Raw genomic sequence first — 22322 nt, forward strand, 5'->3', positions numbered from 1 at the left:
TCTGGACAAAAATACCACAAAAGCATTACCTGAGAGCACTAGATAGTGAGCAGAAGACAACAAACTGTGAAGGGGAGCTGAAATTTAGGAAGGAGTTACTGACACGGGGAGAATCACCGTCGCTTTTGCCCTGAGAGTACGCCAAAGTCGGTACCATGCAAGACAGCTTAAACTCGCATACAACACCCAAGTCTTTCTGGCCTGAAGAATGAGGAAAAGAGTTTGGGGCAACCACAGCCCCTGGAAGAAAGGAGATTCCAGCATGGAGAGAGCCAGATAGGGGGAGCTCCATGGACTGTGTATAAACTGCCCAGTCTCCGGGCCACCCCTGAACCACGCATGCTTGGCGCTGTTTGCAAGCAGACCGGCTAAAGACGAAAGGGCTGAACTAGCATTTGCGTTGCCACTCGAGAGAGAGAACGTGCAGTCTGAGTCCAACCAAATTAACTGCCTGCTAAAACTAAAATCTCAACACTTTTCAGAGAAATAAAACAAAATCCACAGCCTTCAGAACATTCACAATGTTTAATACAAAACTGTTTGATGTGATGTACAAAGAACCAGAAAAACATGACCCAGTCCTCAGGAAAAAAGAAACTCAATTACAACAAATACTCAGGGCTTCCCTGGTGGCACAGTGGTTGAGAATCTGCCTGCCAATGCAGGGGACACGGGTTCGAGCCCTGGTCTGGGAAGATCCCACATGCCGTGAAGCAACTCGGCCCGTGAGCCACAACTACTGAGCCTGCGCATCTGGAGCCTGTGCTCCGCAACAAGAGAGGCCGCGATAGTGAAAGGCCCGCACACCACGATGAAGAGTGGCCCCTGCTTGCCGCAACTAGAGAAAGCCCTCGCACAGAAACGAAGACCCAACACAGCCAAAAATAAATAAATTAATTAATTAATTAAAAAAAAACAATTTGGTAAATTAAACATTTAAAAAACAAACAAACAAACAAATACTCAAATGACCCATATGTTGGAATTAGCAGACTAAGATGTTAAAGTAGCTATCGTAACTGTGCTCAATGAAGGAAAGCATACTCTGGGAAAAAAACAAAAACAAAACGGGAAATCTCAGCAGAGAAACAAACTGTTACTCTTAAAAACATGGAAATTCTGGAACTGGAAAATACAGTATCTGAAATTTAAAACTGACTCAATGAGCTTAACAGCAGTTTAGACACAAGTCAGTAAACTTGATGACAGATCAACAGAAATTATTCAAAGATAAAAAAGATTTTTAAAAAATGAACACAGCCACTGAAAACTGTGGGACATCAAAATGTCTAATATACATAGAACAGAGTCCCCAGGGAAAGGAGGGCAAGAATGGGACAGAAAAATATCTGAATACTGAATAAAAATTCCCCAAAATATAATTTAAAAAAACATAAATTACTAGACTCAAGAGGCTTAGTGAACCCCAATCAAAACACAAGTCAAAGAAAACCATGCAGAGGCATATCACAGTCAAACTGCTGAAAACCAAATTTAAAGAAAAAGTCTTGAAAGCAGCCAGAGAATAATAACACATTACATACAGGGAAACAAAAATCTGAGAAATCACTGACATATCATTTCAAAGAACGGATGCCTGGAAACAGTGGAAAATCTTTAAGATGCATGAAAGTGGTGGCCTCCCCACCTAGTAGGGAGTTTTTCAGAAGACAGGCCTTCAAAACCCCCCGCACAACGCTACCCTCCATCTGACTTCCATTAAACATTCATGTCTTCCGCTCCAGGAGCTAAGGAACCTGATTCGACTGTTCAGAAAACAGGCAAGAGACGGCGAGAGAGCAGTCATCCACTGTCCCAGCCTCTGTGCAGCCGTCCCACACCATTCAGGTGAGAGACCCCTGCAGCTGGTGGCATGTACCCCATCTCCCTGGGGGCAGTGCTGTCACCACGCCCAGGCCCTACCCCATCTGAACTGCAGTTCTCTTCACGTAAAGCATTTGGGGCAGGAGGGTGGCCGTGAAGATCACATTTACTCTAAGCCAGACCCGATGTAGTTTCCCCTTTGTTACGTAAGTAATAGAAAAGAATGAGGGGTTTTAACATATTGACCCCAGCAGGTACCCCCTAAAACAACCCCTCTTGCCTTACACAAACAGCTAGCATTCATGCCCATTGTGCTGCTGGTACCCCGAGCAGAAGAGAAGCACAAACTGCCCAGGATTTTCTGAAATGGCATGTAGGTTCCGGGGTTGATTCTTTTAGCCACAATGCTCATTTCAAATCATCTTCCCTGAAGGACTGGAATCGGACAGATTGCCTGGGAACCACTCTGCTGCTAACTTTACAAAGACCTGTTAACTGTAACATGATGGATAGGTCACGTCTGCACCCTCGGTGGACAATCCACTCTGAGATGCTTCATAACAGTGCCATTCTCCCACAGGGGAGAGCTGCCGGTCCCTTGCAGCCCTGATACCTGGGTAGTGTAGACTCTATGCCCAAGAGGTTGGCAGTTCAACTGCTGCCCAAAAAAACTGCCTCTCTTAAATAGAAAACAGTCCAAATATTTAGAGAATGGAGTGAAACTGTCCAGCTTGAAAGTGTTTTTTCTTTTTCAGAAGAACTTGAAAAAAATGTGTATCACTAATACGAACAAGCTGTTCAAAACTGCCCCCCATTTGGAAAGTCTCTGGCATTTTCTGACTAGGCATTGTATTGTTGCAATGAGCTACGCAGTAATCAAAGAGGACTACTTATTTCCCACCAGAGTTAAAAGGAAGGATTAGTTCTGGTAAGTTCTCCGACGAATTTCAGTTGCTGTTAACTGTGGTGGCATCGGGTTCTCTACATCCCTATCAAATTCAAAGAAAACTCAGGAAAACGGAAAACAAAGGCTGCTTTATTATTCTATTTGAGCAGCATCTACCTTTCACAGAACAATTTTTTTTTAAAATTTCGATGACATTCAAAAAGTTGTAACTAAGAAAATAAGAGAAATGTATTTGGGAAGACGTCAATAAAAAAAATCTCCCCGTTCAACACTTTCTTAATATACATGATAAATTCTGGGATCAAAAGTTTGTAGAACCCTACAGTGTTTGAATAGCCTCAGATTATAAATTCAACTAAATAAAATACAAGAAAAGATTAGCAGCAGTAGTAAGAGAGTAGCAGGATTCCTAAGAAAGAAAATTTAAAACAAAGATTTGTACAAGAGAAGACGGAGTGGTAACAGTTATGACACAAGGGAAATTATACAGCAGATACAAGAAGGCTTCATCAGTGAAGTGAGTCCTTAACAGAAGCAGACGTCCATGCTGCGCTCCACCTCCTTTGACAGGAAGGAATAAGTAGGAATCAAATAATTTTTGGGCACCTTTCTAGATTCCTTACTTGTATTGTCTTAGATTCCTCTTTAATCCTGAAGTCAAAGGAGTTAATTAACTTACCAAAGATGACAAAATGACTACTTAATCCCAGGTCTATATCACTCCAAAACGCATACTTTTCCATTATACCATGATGCTGCTTAGAAAATATTTCACATGAATTAGCTCCTTAATGAAATAAATTTTTAAAAAACTGGTGTAGCCTAAACATTCCTCTTCTAGGCAAATTCTTCCTAAATACTACACTAATTTTCTTAAGCAAGCTTCTAGCAATGATGGCCTATCAGACCTTTGCCCTTCTTTGCTACCTTTTTCTGGAAAGTACCTAAGCTGCAGGGTAAGTAGTTGCCAGGTGGCTTAAGATTTGCTCTCAGGCCTCACATTTAAGAGAAATGGGTAATCTCCCTCGAGATTGACAAGTTTACATCAGAAGGTGGATAAACAAAGTACTCAGAACTAAAGCTCTATCCTGCATATTTGGCTATTATTTTTCCTGTAAAATACAGCATCCTAACCATAACAGATGGAGTAAAGAATGAGAAAGAACCTGCAAGAGACTACAGAAAAGGTTCAGGATCTCCAACTCCAAAAATATCAAACCCCCCGACTCCAGTCTCCCAGAGGACTTGTATCCGATCCTGTGAAATGAAATAGATCTCCTTCCTAAATCCTTTGGGAGGTGATTAAAACCGCAGCTTCTGGAATCAGACACACTAAAACTCAGCTCCTCCATGATTGCTAATCATGACCTTGTGCAAAGTAATTAACCTCTCTAAGCCTCAGTTTCCACAGATTTAAAATGAAGAAACCATACTAGTTCATTATATAAGTTCCATAAATGCTGAATTACAGTGCCTAGACTATGAGTGCTTCTTAAATGTTAGCTTTTCATCATCATTCTCATTATCAACATCTTTGTGATGACATAGAATAAGTCCATGAGGTCAATGAGAGGGTTCTGTAAACCTTCACGGGGCCAGTTTCAGTACTGGAGCGTCTTAGGAGATTTCTGATGTAAGTAGCAGAGATGGAACTGGCAAGGCCTGAAAGGAATGAAATAGGAGCAAGGAGAAAATTTCATGGGGAAAGAATCTGTATAGGTTTTTTTTAAAAAAAGCATGTTTATGGAAAAGAGATTAAGAATGAATTCCTCTCTCATGCAGTAAAACAAAAGGCTCATGTTTCTATTACCATGATGGGGACGCCAATGTCAGGCCACAGAAGGTCCTCTGAGGGCAGCTTGGGGGAATTCCACACCACCACGACCTTGTTCAGGTAAGGGAGGCCATTCAGCCTCTCGAGCGAGTTCATGAGCACCTCCTCCCGCTCGTAGGTCAGCATCACCACTGTGAACTGCTCCCGTGGGACGTTGCCGCCCAGCGAGGCCTGGAACTCCTTGCCGGAGCCCCCGGCCCCACCACCAATAGGCCGAAAGCCAGTCCCGGAGCCCAAGAATTTGGCCTCTGAGGGCAGCACAGGGTCAAACGGCGTGTGGGGGAAAAGATGGAAAGGTCCTGGCGCAGAGTTCCAGCTGCGATAGAAGTCCGTGACGGTCAAGGTGAAGTTGCGGAGGTACCTGGGGGAGGCGTAGGGCGGCTCCGTCTCCACGGGCCCCAGGTCCAAGTCCCCGTTGTCGGCCATGTTGGGGTCGGTCCCGGCTGCCTTGCCTGAGCGATGGGGGATCTCGGCCGCCGCCTCTTCCCGGATGGGAGCGGCTGGGATCTGGATGCGAGTCCTAATCACAGCCAGCACGGTACTGAAAATACTGTCCGCGGTGGAGAAGTAAGTCTCCCAGAGGAAGCGGCCTTGCCGCCTCATGGCCAGGAGGTCGCTGTCGGAGAGGCTCCGCAGCAGGAAGTGGACCTCGGTCACTCGCGGCTTGGGCACCACCAGCGCGGCCTCGCTCCACTGCAGCACGTCCCGGTAAGGAAGCTGCACGTGCTCCCCCAGCACAACCGGGACAGCACCGACCTCCAGGGCTTCAAAGAGCCGTGTGGCACACCCAGAGGAAATAACCAAGCGAGGGTCCCCGGGAGTGATAATGAGGGCGAAGGTGGAGAGCTTCAGTAATTCTAAGCGGTCTTCCCGCTCCCCACACAGCGCCCACTCAGTAGGCAGACTGGGTTTGGGCTGGTTTTTGCAGGTAAATTCTACCAGGACCTGATCTAGTTTGCTGTCCTGTACTGCCTTGAGGGTGGCAATGATACGATCATCGTAGTCGGCTGGAGGGTCGCCCTCCATCTCCTCCTCAAAGGAGCGGGCCTCCTGAAGGCTGGATCTCAGCGACTCAATCTTCTCACCCTGGAAGGTGAAGAGATATTTCCGCTTCACTGGCACCTGTGGTGGGATTTCCATGAAGTTGGGCTCTGACATGGCGTGGACGAGTGGCGACACCACCAAGTCAAAGCCAGGCCGGTACTGGGCAGCATAGAAAGTGGACTGGGCCACCATGGCCCGGCCTGTACTGACATTGTACAGCAAATTCTGGGTGTCTGACTTCCGAGACAGACTGATGATGACGTGGTTGTGTCCGTCTGTCCGCCAGTGTGGTAGGGAGTACAGCTGCTTCTCCAGGTCAGCAGGCCGCAGCACTCCCAGCTCCTGCATTTCCCCCACTAGGATCACATAAAGGCAGGCAATATCTGCATTTTCTGTAACATAAACGTTGGCTCGCGCTGTGGCCTGAAAAGCCTGCTTGACCAAGGGATCCAGGTAGCTGCCAAAGGCAAACTGGTCACTGTCATAGACGTAGACTGGGAAACCAGAGGTGAGAGGGCAACGAGAATAATCAAAACAGTTGTGCAGCCGGCAGCTCCGTAGGACCTTTGGGGGAGGGAGGCCGATATCGTCCTTCTCTGGGAGGAGTCGGATGGGCAGAGAGAGTTTGGGCTGATTTTGGGCCATCAGTTCTTTGTAAGAGTGCTCGGTCTGGCTGATGACGTTCTTGAGCTGAAGCAAGTCCTGCTTGGCATTCTCAATGCTCTTCTTACAGGCCTCGATCTTCAGGTTCAGCTTGGCGATTTCACTGTTCAGCTCTTGCCGCTTGGCTTCCAGCTGCAAGAGCTCTTCACTGACAGACTCCCGAATGCGGCAGAGATCCAGCACGTGCTTCACCTCGCAGAGCTCGTTACCAGCCCGTGGACCAAAGATCCGCTTGCCTGCCTCATCCGCTTCGTCCAGGGTGGTGAGATAATAGTGGGCGATGAGGGGGAAGAACACTAGAATGACGAAGAGCGTGAAGCTGAGCCACGTGAGCCGAATGCGGTTGGACCACCGCAGCATGCAGGTCTGACCTCCGTTCCCCACGCCCCCATTCCGCAACATGGTATAGCCCGTCATGAGTTCCTCTGTGGCTCCTGCCCTGCTGATCACGTTGGGTCACTCGCCATAACCATGAGCTGCTACCAGACAAGACTCGACCTCTTCTCACTCACGTGTTTCCGGAAGAGTTAGTGTGCTCCCTGGACAAGGCACCAAATAAAACGGAAATTTCATTTTCCTCAGCTGTGATTGAAGTGGTCTCTGACCCTACTCCAGCAGATTTTAAGTTCTGGTTGTTGACCAAAGAACATGTCCTTAATCTTTATCAAACAGTAAAAGGTACCACATTGTTGATGAGATGGAAGGGAAGAGGTCCCTGATGGTGGAACCCAGGAAAGATACCCAGGAATCAGATTGACTTTGTCAACTGCCATAGCTCTCGTTCCTTGGTTTTGCTGACCAACACATATGCATAGTTACTATTCACAGTTATAAAGTAGCTGGTTAGAACAGAAATAAATGCCAGCCTCTTAACAGTGTCATTGCCAACAATCAGGCCTGCAAAAGAAAGAGAAGCATGTCAGTCTTGAAGACATTATGTTCAACAAGCCTGCTCTCCTCCTGTAACTTTCTGGAAAATGCTTAAATCTTATAAGATGGAACAATGGTTGGATCATTGGTGTGTGTCTCACAGAACATTTTAAGTCCAAGATAGGTTTTGTTTGGTATGGATATTTTACTTGTGGTTAGTAAGAGATGGATAAGGTAAGTGTCCAAAAACAGTTTCAGTGTTTAGACACACACACCTTCTTCCTATTAAATTGGCTATAGAGCAGCATTAGAGCCCTATAAAATGATTACCAGCTACATTCAACAGAGGGCAAAAATGTTCACAACAATTTGTTATTCTAGACTTAGGCATCATCATTAGACAAAGAGAAACACCCTCCTATCTATGTTCATTCCTGACATGAAAGTTGCCTTTTGAACTACTGGAAAACAAACAAAAAAACACCTCTGCGAGAAGCTCCATTTGTTATATTCAGAGTTGAAAAAAGCTGACGAGAACTCTCTTGATCTTTACCCAGCAGTGAGTGCAGTAATCCAGAGATAAAATGTATTTTCCAGTTTGCTTCTCATTTATCTACTGTTAGCACACATCATGTGCTCCTTCTTAAAATATAAATAGTAACTTGGTCTTTCAGAAAGAACACTATACTTCGAAATGAGGGGCATTATTTCTTATCCTCGGAAGAGATTTGCTGTCAGACCTTACGCCCCAGGTTTCTATCTCCCAAAATGGAGATAAGTGTATGGAGATAACAACATATATTGTGTTGCTATGAAAATAAAGGACAGAGGATGTGAAGGTACTTCAGGCTAAAAAATCTTGAAACAGCATTCCCAGTTCTATTCTCTTACCAAACTTTACTATCACAGGTTACAAAAGCTTTTCACTTGCTTTCACCTCAAATTCAATACATCTAGAAGTGAATTCGTAATGTTCTGTGCCAAAGAATACCCCCAATTTCCTTCATTCATTCCCTCCAAAAAGTATTTACCATACTCTTTTCATGTCTAAGACATGCTAATTATAACTGTGGGCGAATCTAGGATGTAAAATAATCCTCGACCTCATGGAACTTCCTTTAGCCTAAAAAGATATAAACAAATAGCAAGGATACTACCACAAGGCAGTGTGAAGTAACTAGTACTTTTTGGATGCTCAGTCACTCTCTCTAGCTTCTACCTTTGTTAAGGATATATAACTATTAAATGTTTGATAGAGTCTTCTCTCCCTTTAAATAAAAATAAGGGGGCTTCCCTGGTGGCGCAGTGGTTGAGAATCTGCCTGCTAATGCAGGGGACACGGGTTCGGGCCCTGGTCTGGGAAGATCCCACATGCCACGGAGCAGCTGGGCCCGTGAGCCACAACTACTGAGCCTGCGCGTCTGGAGCCTGTGCCCCGCAACGGGAGGGGCCGCGATAGTGAGAGGCCCGCGCACCGCGATGAAGAGCGGTCCCTGCACCGCGATGAAGAGTGGCCCCCACTTGCCGTAACTAGAGAAAGCCCTCGCACGAACTGAAGACCCAACACAGCCAAAAATAAAGAAATAAATAAATAAAGTAGCTATAAAGTTAAAAAAAAAAAAAAAAAAATTCTATAAAAAAAAATAAAAAGTGATGACAATGTTACTAAAAGGTTTGAATAAGGAGACCACGAGATAAGGACAACAAAAACCAAAAAATAATCAATCATGGAAAAGCGTAAATTTGGATGATCTAAACTTGATAATTAACAGCTGACCAAATATCCCAAAGAATGTAGGTCAAAGTTTCTAAAGCATTATCCTTTTAATTCAAATGTTAAAATCTCTCCTTTTGGTTTCAAAAAAATGTTCTCTGCACTTACGATCAAATCGATCAAATCGTAACAAAGATAGAATGGAGTGGAGGAAAAAAAGAAGGCATAATCCAGGCGACTCAGCTGATTCATTCCCTTCTTACCATATGGCTCAGGGTCCTTCCTTTCTCTGACTCATGTAGCATTACACTTCAGTATACAATTTCTGGAAATAGTGAACTCCGGGGCTTGCTCTCCTGATAGAAAATAGAGAAGTGACATGCTATTAGAAAAGTACTCAATACTGAAGGTGCTATTAAAGAATTTATTTATTGTCTACTATGAAAACGTTTCTCTTATGTATATAAGGTAAGCATAGAATTTATTGCTCAAATGGAGGCACTGTTTTAAGTGAAAAGGGGTCCTATTAATAAATACGCTGGGACAAAAAGCGTAAGTCGGCATTCTCAAAGGCAAACCATCCAGCTATATGGTTACTTATTTATGAGCTCTAAGAGGGAATAAACCAAAATGCTAAAATGTAGAAAAATCCTTACCTTTTAGAAGTATATACTGAGATATTTATAGAGGACTTATCTGGAATTTGCTTAAAAATAAACAGGATGAGGGTGGTGAGGAGTATTCTGGGATATCAGTGAAACAAGATTAGCCATGAGCAAATTACTGTTGACACTGCATTATGGGGATACATGCATGTCTGCTTTTATATATGTTTAACATTTCTCATATTTAAAACTCAAAAATAAATTATACAGAGTCTAAACAAGATGTTTTTTAAAAGTTATTTGGAGACTGACGATACTTAATCTAATATTGCTAGTGCTACCAACCTACAGTGAACAGAACTGGGAATAGAAACCAACATTCTAATGGAAACCAGTAATTCAACGATGACTCAAAAAAATTTATCCCCATCAAGTTCCATCTCTTTTACTGAAATTAGGCAAAAGTGTCATCAGTGCCCAAAAGCATGAACTTTCTTTCCTAAACAGCTAATTAAATTATTGCAAGCACAAAAGAAAAAGAAAACCCTTAGAATCTCTTCTGTCATTCTCTGGAAAATGACAACGAAGATATTAGAATCTAGAAATAAATGTCACCTGAAACACTGATAAGGAGCAATCTCATCAATTCTGTCATCGGCCACAGCACTGAATGCCCAACTTGTCAGCCTGTCCCCTACAATGCATTCTACGCACAGCAATCAGAATCATCTTCTTAAAACATGAGTTAGACCAGGGATCTCTTTTCCTTAAAAATTTTCAGTGCTTTCCCGCTACACCGCCAGGCCCTTCATAACTAGCTCCCCGACCACCAAGCTAATCTCATATGACATCACTGCCATACTTGCTCATTCAGCTTTAGCTACACTGGCCTCCTTTCAATTCTTCAACCAGCCAAGCTCTTAACTGCTTCAGAAGCTTTATACTTGCTGATCTTTTAGTCTCGAATGCTCTTCCCTAGGCTCTTCTCTGGTTGACTCCTCCTCATCCTTCAGATCTTAATTTCTTGATATTCCTGTTTAAGGTAGCCTTTCTTACCCTCTGACACTTTCTGGCACTGATCTACTGATTTCCTTCATAGTATCTTCTCATTTATATATTGTCCCTTTCTGCTTTGCTGGCACCCAGTCGTCCTCCTACCTCATATAGAAAGCGCTCCCCAAGGCTTTTGACATAATCTGGTACTGAATCCATTCGTTGAAATGGCGTCAACCCCCAAAGTACCCCCAAAATACTAGTAGACCAGTATTTCCAGCTCCCTAAAGGATACCTCCCCTAGGATACACTATGGCCATTACATGATTCCAAATATTCCCTCTTTCCAATAACTTTCAGTTCTGCCCATGATATTACACTCTTCTAGTCTTACAAACTAGAAACAATGTGATATACAGCAAGGAGTATAGACCTCAGAGCTAGCCAGACCTGGATCAAACCCCAGCTTTGTAAGCTATTAGACGATCAATTAACCACTCTGAGCTCCATTTTTTTCTTAAGTAAAAGAGAACACTCATGTTCAGGATTGTTATAAAAATTAGAGATATAGCAGTGAGTAAAAAATACCCTGTACAGTATCTCACATATAATAGTCTATTTATTAGCTACAAGTCCTGGAGTTATTTTTAGATCTGCCAAACTGCATCCATTCTTTTTTATAATAATAATAATTATGGTAATAATATATTTATAATAATAATAATTTACAATAATGTTTGCATTTATCCCTTCCTTTTATCCAACTGCCTTCAACCTAGTACTGGACCACAACAAACCATTATGCCTAATCTCACATTCCCCATCAGTTTATCCTGTGCATTACTCTAAATCAATCTTTTTTATTTCCTCTAATAATGCTTTAGCTTGAATAATTTCAACTGACCTGTCTTTGAGTTCACCAAACCATTCTTCTGCTATTTCTAGTTTAAGGTTAATTCCATCCAATAAATTCTTAATTTCAGGTATTATATTTTTCAGTTCAAGAATGTCCATTGGGGCTTCCCTGGTGGCGCAGTGGTTGAGAATCTGCCTGCTAATGCAGGGGACACGGGTTCGAGACCTGGTCTGGGAAGATCCCACATGCCACGGAGCAACTGGGCCCGTGAGCCACAACTACTGAGCCTGCGCGTCTGGAGCCTATGCTCCGCGACAACAGAGGCCGCGATAGTGAGAGGCCCGTGCACCATGATGAAGAGTGGCCCGCGCACCGTGATGAAGAGTGGCCCCCGCACCACAATGAAGAGTGGCCCCCGCTTGCCGCAACTAGAGAAAGCCCTCACACGAAACAAAGACCCAACACAGCTAAAAAATAAATAAATAAATAAATAAAGTAGCTATTAATTAAAAAAAAAAAAGTGGTAACTCTTGGGAAGAAACAGAGAAAGATCACTTTTTATTATAAAAAAAAAAAAAAGAATGTCCATTAAGTTCTTTTTTAGAGATTTCATTTCTCTATTGAAATTCTTCATCTATTAATTTTTTCCATCTTTTCCTCCATTTTCTTTAGCATATTTATGAGAATTAAATTTCTTATCTAATTCCAACATCTAGGGCGCCTGTGGATTTTATTCTATTTTTCTCTTGATTGTAGGTCATATTTACCTGTTTCTTTGTAATCTTACGATTTTTTATTGTGTGCTGGACACTGTTTAGAAGAACTATAAACACTGGAGTAAACACAATTTTCCCAAGAGATGGCATACTTTTCTTTTTTTTTTAACCCTCTACCAGTCTGGCAGTTATATATTCAATTTATGACTTAAGTTGAAAATTTAACATTATCTCTAATATTTTATCCCTCTTCTTAATAAAAGATCTTTACCTATGATGACCTCTCTCTTGACTTTTACATCAATATTGACTGATATTTTAGCTCCATCTTGTTTTTACACTCTCAATGTTAGCCCTTATTATCATTACTGCAATTCATGCTTGTTTAGATTCACCCACATATTTACCAATTTCCTTATTCAGAATTCCATTCCTTTTTGCATTTTATTCCTTCCCTCTGGTTGCTTCTTTTTTCCTGAAGTAGTTCCTCCAGTGAGAGTCTGTTGGTGGTAAACTCTGTTTTCTTGTGAAAACACTTTATTTCACCCTAAATCCTGAATAATGATCTAGCTGGATATACCATTCTAGGTTAATAATTCTTTTCCACCAACACTGAAGAATCCTCTGGATTCTATTATTGCTGTTGAGATGTGAGATGTCGGTCTAACTGTTGTGCCTTGTGGATAACCTGACTTTTCATTCTGGCTATATTTAAGATCTTTTTGCCTTTGGAATTCTGCATGTGTCTACATGTGGAATCTGGGGGGTGGGGAACGCTCAGCACTCATCAAACTTTCTGGTTCTTAAGATGTGTGTCTTTCATCAATCCAGAAAAGTCTCAGTCATTATCTGTTTGCTTTTTTTGTTTGTTTAGTCATTATCTATTTGTATAGTGCCTGTCGCTCATTCTCTCCTTTTTGAACTTCTATTAGATGACTAGACATATGTCAGACCTCCTCATTTCATACTCCATGTCTTTAAACCTTTCTTCTATATTTTCTCTTTTGTCCTTTGTGCTACCATCTGGAAATTTCCTCAGGTCTATCCAGTTGAGGGGTCAGGAAATGTTTTCAGTAAACAGCCAGAGAGTAAATATATTAGGTTTTGGGAGCCACATACAGTCTATGTAAAATATTTTCATTTGTCTCTTTTTTTAAAACAACCCTTCAAAAATGTAAAAACCATTCTTTCCATGCAGGCTGTAAAAAATAAGCCACAACCAAGATTTACCCCACAAGCCATAGTGTGCCAACTCCTGATCTAATTCATTAATTCTCTCTTCTGTGTCAAAGTGGTTGTTTATCCTACCCACTGAGTTTTAATTTCAATGACTATTTTACATTTCCAGAAATTCTATTGACCCTTTTTAAAAATCCGTCTTATTTTTACGATAGCACCTATTCTTTCTCACGTTTTCTATTCCTTCTCTTCATGTGTTTAGTTTGTTCTGTCTGCTGATTCTTGCTCATAGAGGAATAGTAGATTGTTTCCTCCCATGCTTTATAATTCTGTATTGAGTTCATTTTTAGTTGTGCTTTATTTCTGGGAAATCTATGTGGTCTGGGTTGAAGATACGTCCCTCCAGAACAGTTTGTGTCTTCCAGATACCTCTGTCATGTTATCAGCCTTAGACCACTTTTTATGTCAATTCTCAGTCTGGAGATTCTCCCAGATCCCACAAGTACTGTAAATTTGAACACAAAACTCGTATGAAGGGAAATCCATGGTCATGAGTTCTCAGTGAATATTCCCTTCCCCAACCAGCTCTGGATCTTGCTAAGAGAGACATCTCTCTGTGTGTGCTCACAGGTAGATTTTTTTCTAGTCTATCCACTCCTTTAGTAAATGTTCAACGCTCTTAAGATCCATACTCTTATCTGATGTCTCAGTTTAACACTCACAGGCGCAAGGCTCTTTCTCTTATCTCTGTGGAAACTAAAATGCAAGTTACTAAAACTGGCAAACACCCTAAACGGCTGTAGCCTCAGACTGCTCATCAGATGCTTTTTCAATCCCCAACCTCCCCTGCCCCCACCCCACCTTTTTATTTTAATAAGGATTTATCTTTCTTGAGAGTGAAATATGCATTTTGTAGCAGGGGGGGTTTATATTGATCTAGTCTGTTATTCTGCCAAAACCAGAGATCGCCTCCAGTCTTTTGTCTGTGCATGAATAAACATGCTTACAAAAATGGGGTATATGTTTTTTGTAATCTGATTTTTTCCACTTATAACAAGAACAATGTAATGCCCCACATCATTAGATGCTATACTACATGATCATCAATAACTAAATACAGGAAGACCATAATTTATTTAACCAGTCCCCTTTTGTTAGACATTTGTTTCCAATTTTTCATTATAATCAAAGCTATAACAACTATTTTTGTAGCTATCTTTGCATACATCCACAGCTATTTCCTTAGAAAGAAAATTTTAACATAGGTCAGAGCAAGAATATCTTAACCATTTTAAAAATTACTGTCTACGAGAAAGATGACCATTTATCCTCCCACCAACAATACAGAGGGCATCCGTTAGCCAATAATGGTGTGACAGAAATGGTTATTACTCCACGAGAATGTATTTGCTCTCCTACATTTCCCACTCTGCCTTACAGTTTGGCTGCAGCCGTTAAGACTAGTTCTTGCCAAAGGGAATGTGAGTAGAAGTAAGGTATCCTTTCCAGTACAAGGCAGTTAAGAATAGCTATGGATTCTTCTTCCCCCCACCACTTGAGAGACTGAAAGCAAAAAACTCTAAAACTATGAAGTGGCAAGATAAAAGCAACGCAGACCCCTGAGTCACCACTGGAGAGGAGCCACGGAGGAGCGCCACCTGAATTGTGAAGAGTGAGAAATAAACTTTTGTTATGTTAGGCCACTAAGATTTCAGAGTCTGTTGCTGCAGTTAAGCATTAATTAACCTAATTAATCCAACCGAATGCCTTTTTTTTAAAAAAAGACAGTTGGATAAAATGTCATTCTATTGTTTTAATTTACCCTTTATTATTGGAGGTCGAACAATTTTTGCTCATTGAGTATCTGTACTTCTCTTTTCATGCACTATCAGTTCATGTGTTTTGCCAATTTTTCTATCTCTAAATGTTTTTTCTTTTTTCTTTTTTTTTACATTAGTCTGCTGCCCATAATCACTCTTTTGCTGAACTTCCACAATCCTCTATAATCAAGGATGGCTCTACCTACACGCCCTACTTCAACTATTCCACGTACGTTTAGTGAATCTTTCAAGCTCAACCCTACACAAAGAACGAGCTGGCTCAAGTTGTGCTCTTTCTCCAACCTTCTCCATCTCACTTGCCCAACAGACTCACTGGACACTTGGAACAGCGTTCTTCCTCTTTTCCACCTATCCCACTTACTCTCTGGGGCCATTTTAGAGTCCCACCTCTTCCATATAGCTTTCTCTAACTACACTCGATTTCTAAACTCTCTAAATTCCCACTGTATTCAGTATTAGAGGATTCAGAATTTGATCAACTGTTCATTAGTTTCATTTAAGCAATTTGTTTCTCTCCAGCTGGACTTAAAAACTCCTTGTAGAATGAAACTATTTTTCTGACCTCTTTTGAAATCCCTCTGCAAAATATCACATAGTTCTGGGTTCCAGGTCACACTGCTCAATAAATAACAATACTAGATGAAAATCTTAGTTTTACATTTTCATTTTCAATCAAGTTTGAGATTTAGAGCCTATATAGTCTTGGTTCAAGGAAAATGAAACACTGTAAAATAAAGAGAGAGAATTTCACTGCTAGGAGGAGGCTTGAAGGCCATCTGGACTTGCAATTAGACTCTCTGGCACAGGACTCAACTTTGAGAATTTAAGAATGTTACACAATTTCCTCCTTAAAGTCATATTGAAAATCCCTACTTACCTCCAGGGTTATTGTGAGGATTAAATAAAATACGATAGATTAAACAAAAAATCTATGGGACACAGCTAAAGCTGTGCTGAGAGGAACATTTATGCATGAAACGCTTACATTAGAAAAGAGGGAACGTCTCAAATCAATAACCTAAGCTCCTACTTCAAGAACCTAGAAAAAGAACAAAATAAACCCAAAGTAAGCAGAAGGAAAGAAAGAATAAAGAGCAGAAATCAATGAAATAAAAAACATAAAAACAAAAGAGAAAAATCAGTAAAACCAAGAAGTTTGTCAAACCTGCTCAAGACTGACAAAGAAAGAGATACAAATTACTAACATGGGGAATGAAACAGGGGATATCACTACAGTCCCTGCAGGCATCAAAAGGATAACAAGGCTTCCCTGGTGGTGCAGTGGTTGAGAATCCGCCTGCCAATGCAGGGGACACGGGTTCGAGCCCTGGTCTGGGAAGATCCCACATGCCACGGAGCAACTGGGCCCGTGAGCCACGACTACTGAGCCTGCGCGTCTGGAGCCTATGCTCCGCAACAAGAGAGGCCGCGATAGTGAGAGGCCCGCACACCGCAATGAAGGGTGGCCCCCGCTTGCCGCAACTAGAGAAAGCCCTCGCAGAGAACCGAAGACCCAACACAGCCAAAAATAAATAAATTAATTAATTAATTTAAAAAAAAAAGGGATAACAAAGGAAGACTATAAACAACTCAACACACATAAATTGGACAACTCAGATGAAATGAACCAATGCCTCAAAAAACACAAACACCACAACTCACCCAATAAGAAATAGATAATTAGTCCTATAACTATTAAATAAATCGACTTTGTAATTTTAAAACTCCCCAAAAAGAAATGTCCAGCCCAAAGGCTTTCACTGGAGAATTCTACTACATGTTTAAAGTATAAATACCTATTCTACACGGTCTCTTCCGGGGGGGCAGGGGGGAGATTCCCGGTCCATTTTACCAACCCTGATACCCAAACCAAAGAGAGCACCAAAAAAGAAAACTACAGATAAATCTCTCTCATGAATATAGACAAAAAACACTGAACAAATATTAGTGAACAGAATTCAGTAATATATAAAAAGAATTAAATTATATTGCACTTAAGTAGGGAAGTGTTATTTTATATAGTTAATCTTATCCAGAAGCATGAACATTCATTGTCTCCATTTATTCACACCTTTATTTCTATCAAATAGTTCTGTCATCCTCATTCCTGCCCCAATGTCTCATATTAAGTTAATTTGTATTTTATATAATTTACTCATCCATTCTCCTGGTTCTCCACCGCAACAGCTCATTCTCTGGTTCCTTTTGCCACTCCTTAAATACAGTTGTTCCTCAGGGGTTTGTCCCTTGTCCTCTTCTCTCTTTATCTTCATTTACTGGAGCTTGCCAATAGCTTCAATTAGCACCCCCTGATTGGATGATTCTCAAATTTACCTCTCTAACCTTGATCTCCCTTCTGATATCTCTTTTCCAATGGTCAGCAACACAGACATCTACACCTCAATGTTCCAATGGCAGCAAGGGTACATCTCCTCTGAGTATAAGGAGGTTATGTTAGTAAGTGTCTTCTCCCAACAAAGAGGGGAAAAAAGTTCAAAATACTTGTGCACAGAGATTTATCATTCAGATCATGGCGGATGCCCTACTTTTTACTTTCCCTAATCAAAATTTTTTTGCTGATAAATGGAAAGTAGAATTCTTCATGTGTTAGCCACTCACTTGAGGGCTTGAAACCAGCTATGTTCCTGGAAAGCTGAAATGGTAAGTAATTCAAGTCAGAAGTCCAGAAGATAAGCTGAGAAGTCAGCTGGGGCTTAAGAGTTCTCATTTGGAGTTCTGCATATGCTTGTCTTGCCCTTTCATCTCCTCCCTCCTATGCCTCAACACACCCGTGCCCTCTACCATCTCTACCACATCGCCTCCTCTTTGAGCGCCTTCTCTGCTGACATTCCTTATCACCATGGCGAATTCTTCCGTCATCAGTGGGAACATTACCAGCAACGAGGACCTTGATTTCAAGAGTCAATCGATATAATAACCATCCTACTGACTCGACCTTTCTTCTTTTAAAACTAAAACACTCTGATATTGAAACTTCCTATCATGGATTTGGCATATCACTGTTTATTTAGGTCTTCTTTAATGCCTTTCAACAAAGTTGTATAATCTTCCTCATTAAAAAATAAATAAATAAATAAACTGAACTAAAGTAAAACACTCAATGGAAGAGAGAAAGAAAACAGAAGGGAGGAAAGAGGGGAATAAATAGCTGGTTCCACTTGGGCTGCTGTTATGCATTACATCTGAAACGTATGAAGGGAGAATGGAGCAAGAAGCAGAGAAGCTAGACACCTTCCAGATGCTCCCAAATGAAACCTTCAACTGACTTTAATATATTAAATAACTGTAATAACAGCTAACATCTATTGACTGTTTACTGTGTGCCAGATTAGACCTACTGTATTCCTTCACATACTTAATCTTCACAAGAATCCTACGAAGTAGGTATTACTATTATTCCCACTTTATACACGAGGAAACCAAAGCACAGAGCTTAGGTAACTTGCCCAGGGGCATCCATATTGAGTAAAACTTGGATTCAACTCAAAGTTACTCGAAGGCCCACACTCTCTACGTCTTAACCATTATGATAAACTGCCTGTGATGTTAACTCAGGGAACACAGAGCACAGGCACATCATGCATAAATTAATTTTAAATTATCCATATTACTACAGCTGTACTGTAACCACAGATAATGATAGTTACAATTAAAACACATGGTAATACTATTCCAAACCTAAAGTCAACCTTATATTCATATTTGTTTATCTGCTAAACAAAACAAGAAAACAATATACTCAGAGTGAATGACCTACCTGTGCACCTGTGCAGGTAGTACTACATGAGCCCATCCAGAAGGCAGAATCCTATTACAACCCAGGAGCAGGTGCTACAGAACCGTTTGTACATTGCTGCTATTACTGCCATTGCCGCAAGCCTTTCAAACTAGATAAAGATAGTTCTGTACAGAAAATCATCTCAATAAGGTTGTTGAAAGCAATATTTCAGAAATTTTTAAATACTATAACAACCCCAGAGAACATGATTTCCTGATTTCCTGCTAAGCACAGGCATGACAAACACCCTGTTACCTAGTACCTAGTTCAAAAATCAGGATGTTAATAAGCTAAACAAATTAAACAAACTAAAATAAATTTCCCAATACTAGCACTACTGTTAAGACTATGACTTCTCTCTTTTATGGTTTAAAATAACAAAAGGCACTTTCCAGGGAAGCTAACTGTTGATAAAAAATGACTTGCAAAAACTGATTGTAGGCAATTCACAAGTTACAGGAGAGCGAGTCATGTGTTTTTCACAATACAACCACCACAGTTTATTTACTGCACAAATTTAACCTGAGTGTAAAACAAAGGAAATAAAAAGTTGTCAGCAATTAAAAACCAAAATCAGGTGAGAAAAACTGGTTGTGCATTGACATACTTACTGAGTTACGAGTCAAGATTACGATACAATCACAAAGAACCACAGAGCTGAGCCACCCTTATTACAGGGCTTTGAAAACAAGGAAAAACAAGTATTGCTTGGGCTCAAGAACAGATGTCTAAGTCCAAAGGTGTTCCACAGATGTCCCTAGCAGACACAAAAGGAGCTCACCAGTTAGCAATAAGCGTTCCTTCCACTGCTCAACAGTGTATAGGTATTAACAAGCAAACTAACATTCTTCATTAACCCAGGTCACAATACTGCTGCATTTAGTCAGCAATAAACCTGAACCCAGAAGTCTCAACTCCCAGGATAAGTCCTCAATTGGAAAATTATGCCAATTCATGTATCTGTTTCCCTTCCCACCAGTTTGATAACATCCCACAAATCAAAATCACATTGTCTCACAAGTCAGTTTTTAACTCGGGTTACAAATCAGATGCACAAATCAGCTAAGAATGTTTTCACATGATAAACCCAGGCCCACCAAACATTAACTGAATTAGAATTCCCAAGTATGGGGCCCAAGCTCCTGCAGTTTGACAAAGCTCCCAGGTGATTTTAATGCAGAGCACACAACTCAATAAAACTCAAAAGTATTGGTCTAACAAAGAACTGATGACAATCCTCATTCAGATTGATGACATCTGAATCAATGTAATTACAGACAACTAAGGAAGTCAAAGAGCAATATACCTTATTCATGCAGGAAGTCTACAGACTACATTATAGACTTTTGGAAGACGTGGGGGGTAGACCTTTCACTTGTTATAACTATATATATATTTACAATGCACCCTAGATAACACACTTTACATATACTTTCTCATTTCATCCTCACATCAACCATCTTGGGGGTAGGCTTGTTTTTTCTACTTTGCAGAAAAATAAGAGTGAATCCCAAGGTTAGGTAACCTACTTAAGGCCATATAGCAAGAAGGTGAGGAGCCCAGATACAAATCCAGGTGTCCGACCTGCACCCTGCTACCCACGTGTTTACTATTTGTTTACTTAAAAGACTCATTTTGGCTTTGTTCATTTACGATAAGCATGTATTGCTTTCATAATTAAGAAAAATATTACCTTGCTGCAGTCACTTTAAAGTACACCACATTAGATTTTTCCATAAATAATGTGACAATTAGCTTTTTAGAAAAAAAATTGAATTCCTGCATGACAAACCAAATCCCAAAATAAGTCCCAGATGGATTCAAGAGGTAATTATAATAAATGAAACCATAAAAAGAACAAAAGGAAAACATAAATGTAATTTCACCACAAGATAAGTACAGCCACTTTTACAGGAATCTAGGCAAAAGTGGAATCCATAAAAGTTCAACAAATCTGACTATATAAGAAACAAAGGCTTCTACTTTTTTTTTTTTTTTAAGTTGAGATTCAGTGAAAAGATTGGTGGAAGTATTTACAACACAGCATTACTTTCACAGAAGTAAAGGCAATACAATAGTGGTCAAAGGAAATAAGCAGGAAGCTACACAAATAGAAGGGGCCCAAATGCTAAACATTTTTAAATGTTTAATCATTCCAGCAATCAAATAAGTGTACATTTAAAACAAGACACAGTGACATTTTCCACCTATAAATCAGCAAAGAATAGTAAAATTACAGTATCTGGTACTAACCAGGGTACATTCCCATACTCCGGTGCCGGGAAGGAGAACCGACACTCCTTTCTGGAGCACAATTTGGCCTTAAGCAATAAAAGCCCTGAAATGGTGCCTTCACTTTGACCCTACAATTCCATTTCCAGAAATTATCCTTAAGAAAGAATCACGAATGAGAAAAAAGATTTAATATCAAGAATGGCCACATTACAAAGTAAACCATTTAGTATAATAAAGTACAGTACATCTCTGTACTCTGCTGGCAGCTACAGTGACAGGTACTCCTACGTTGTATTAGTAGGAACATAAACTTGCCATCTGTAACAAGTCTTTAAAATATTCATATCTTCGACTCAGCAATTTCACTTTCTAGGAATGCATTCTATGTGAACAAAGATTTGTATTATTGATATAAAAATGTAATCACCAAGCATTCTTTATAATAGCAAAAAAAATTATAAATTAAACGTCCAAGATTAGGAGGAAGGTTAAATATTAAGTATGATAAATCCATGTTATTAATATGATTATCGCTCTGTCATTAATATGGTTATCTCTCTGTCAGTAAGCTTTTCAATCATTTTAAATCAAATGGGAAAATGTTCACAATATATGAAAAAAACAGATTCCACTGTATGGAAGGAGGAGCTGTAAAAACAGGTTTTTTTAAATAAGATCTTCAGATAGATTTTGCTGAAGGATCTTTCTGGAACAGTCAACTTGATGTGCAAGTGCCTAGAGCATAAACTAATTTCTCTAAGGGTGTCCATTCCTCAAGAAAATAAGATTTTCACCTTATGCTATGGAGGCATACAATTGATATCATTAGTGCTCTAGCCTCCCTAAATGAGACAGAAAACTCAAGTAGAAGTTTGCTAAGCAATACGTAAATCAGCTTTATGACTCAGGCATCCAACTTCAACCTGCATGGGTGAATTCAACTTGAGACTCCAATTCTGTCATCCCTTTATCATTACTACCATCTTTCTGATTCATCAGGCCCCCTAACTTCATAATTCCTGTCCTTCTTGACTCATATGCTCCTTATCCTTTTTAAACTCATAAACTAAAGGGGTAGACTATATGACCTCAAAGATCCTTTGAGATTCTAGGACCCCGCTGACTTACAACTGCCTTGCACACAAAAAGCACATACATACTGTTTACTGGGGGGGGGGGGGGGGGCGGAAATATTACAAACAAATAAACTCAAGGCTATCCCCAAGACCTCCTTTTGTTTCA

The 22322-nt window shown here is 40.5% G+C and overlaps 1 protein-coding gene across 2 annotated transcripts in view; it reads right to left on the reverse strand.

Moving 5' to 3' along the window:
* EXTL3 (exostosin like glycosyltransferase 3) overlaps positions 1–22322 on the reverse strand; it is a 131818-nt gene that overhangs the window by 37830 nt on the left and 71666 nt on the right. For both annotated transcript variants that reach the window (XM_057548633.1, XM_057548632.1), the window contains exons 2-3: positions 9120–9212; positions 4542–7169 (exon numbers count right to left, since the gene is read on the reverse strand). In XM_057548633.1, the coding sequence (XP_057404616.1) occupies positions 4542–6689 (2148 nt within the window). In that variant the 5' untranslated portion in view covers positions 6690–7169; positions 9120–9212. The remainder of the gene's footprint in view (positions 1–4541; positions 7170–9119; positions 9213–22322) is intronic.

The sequence above is a fragment of the Balaenoptera acutorostrata genome, chromosome 6, assembly GCF_949987535.1.
Source record: "Balaenoptera acutorostrata chromosome 6, mBalAcu1.1, whole genome shotgun sequence".
Taxonomy (NCBI): Eukaryota; Metazoa; Chordata; class Mammalia; order Artiodactyla; family Balaenopteridae; genus Balaenoptera; species Balaenoptera acutorostrata.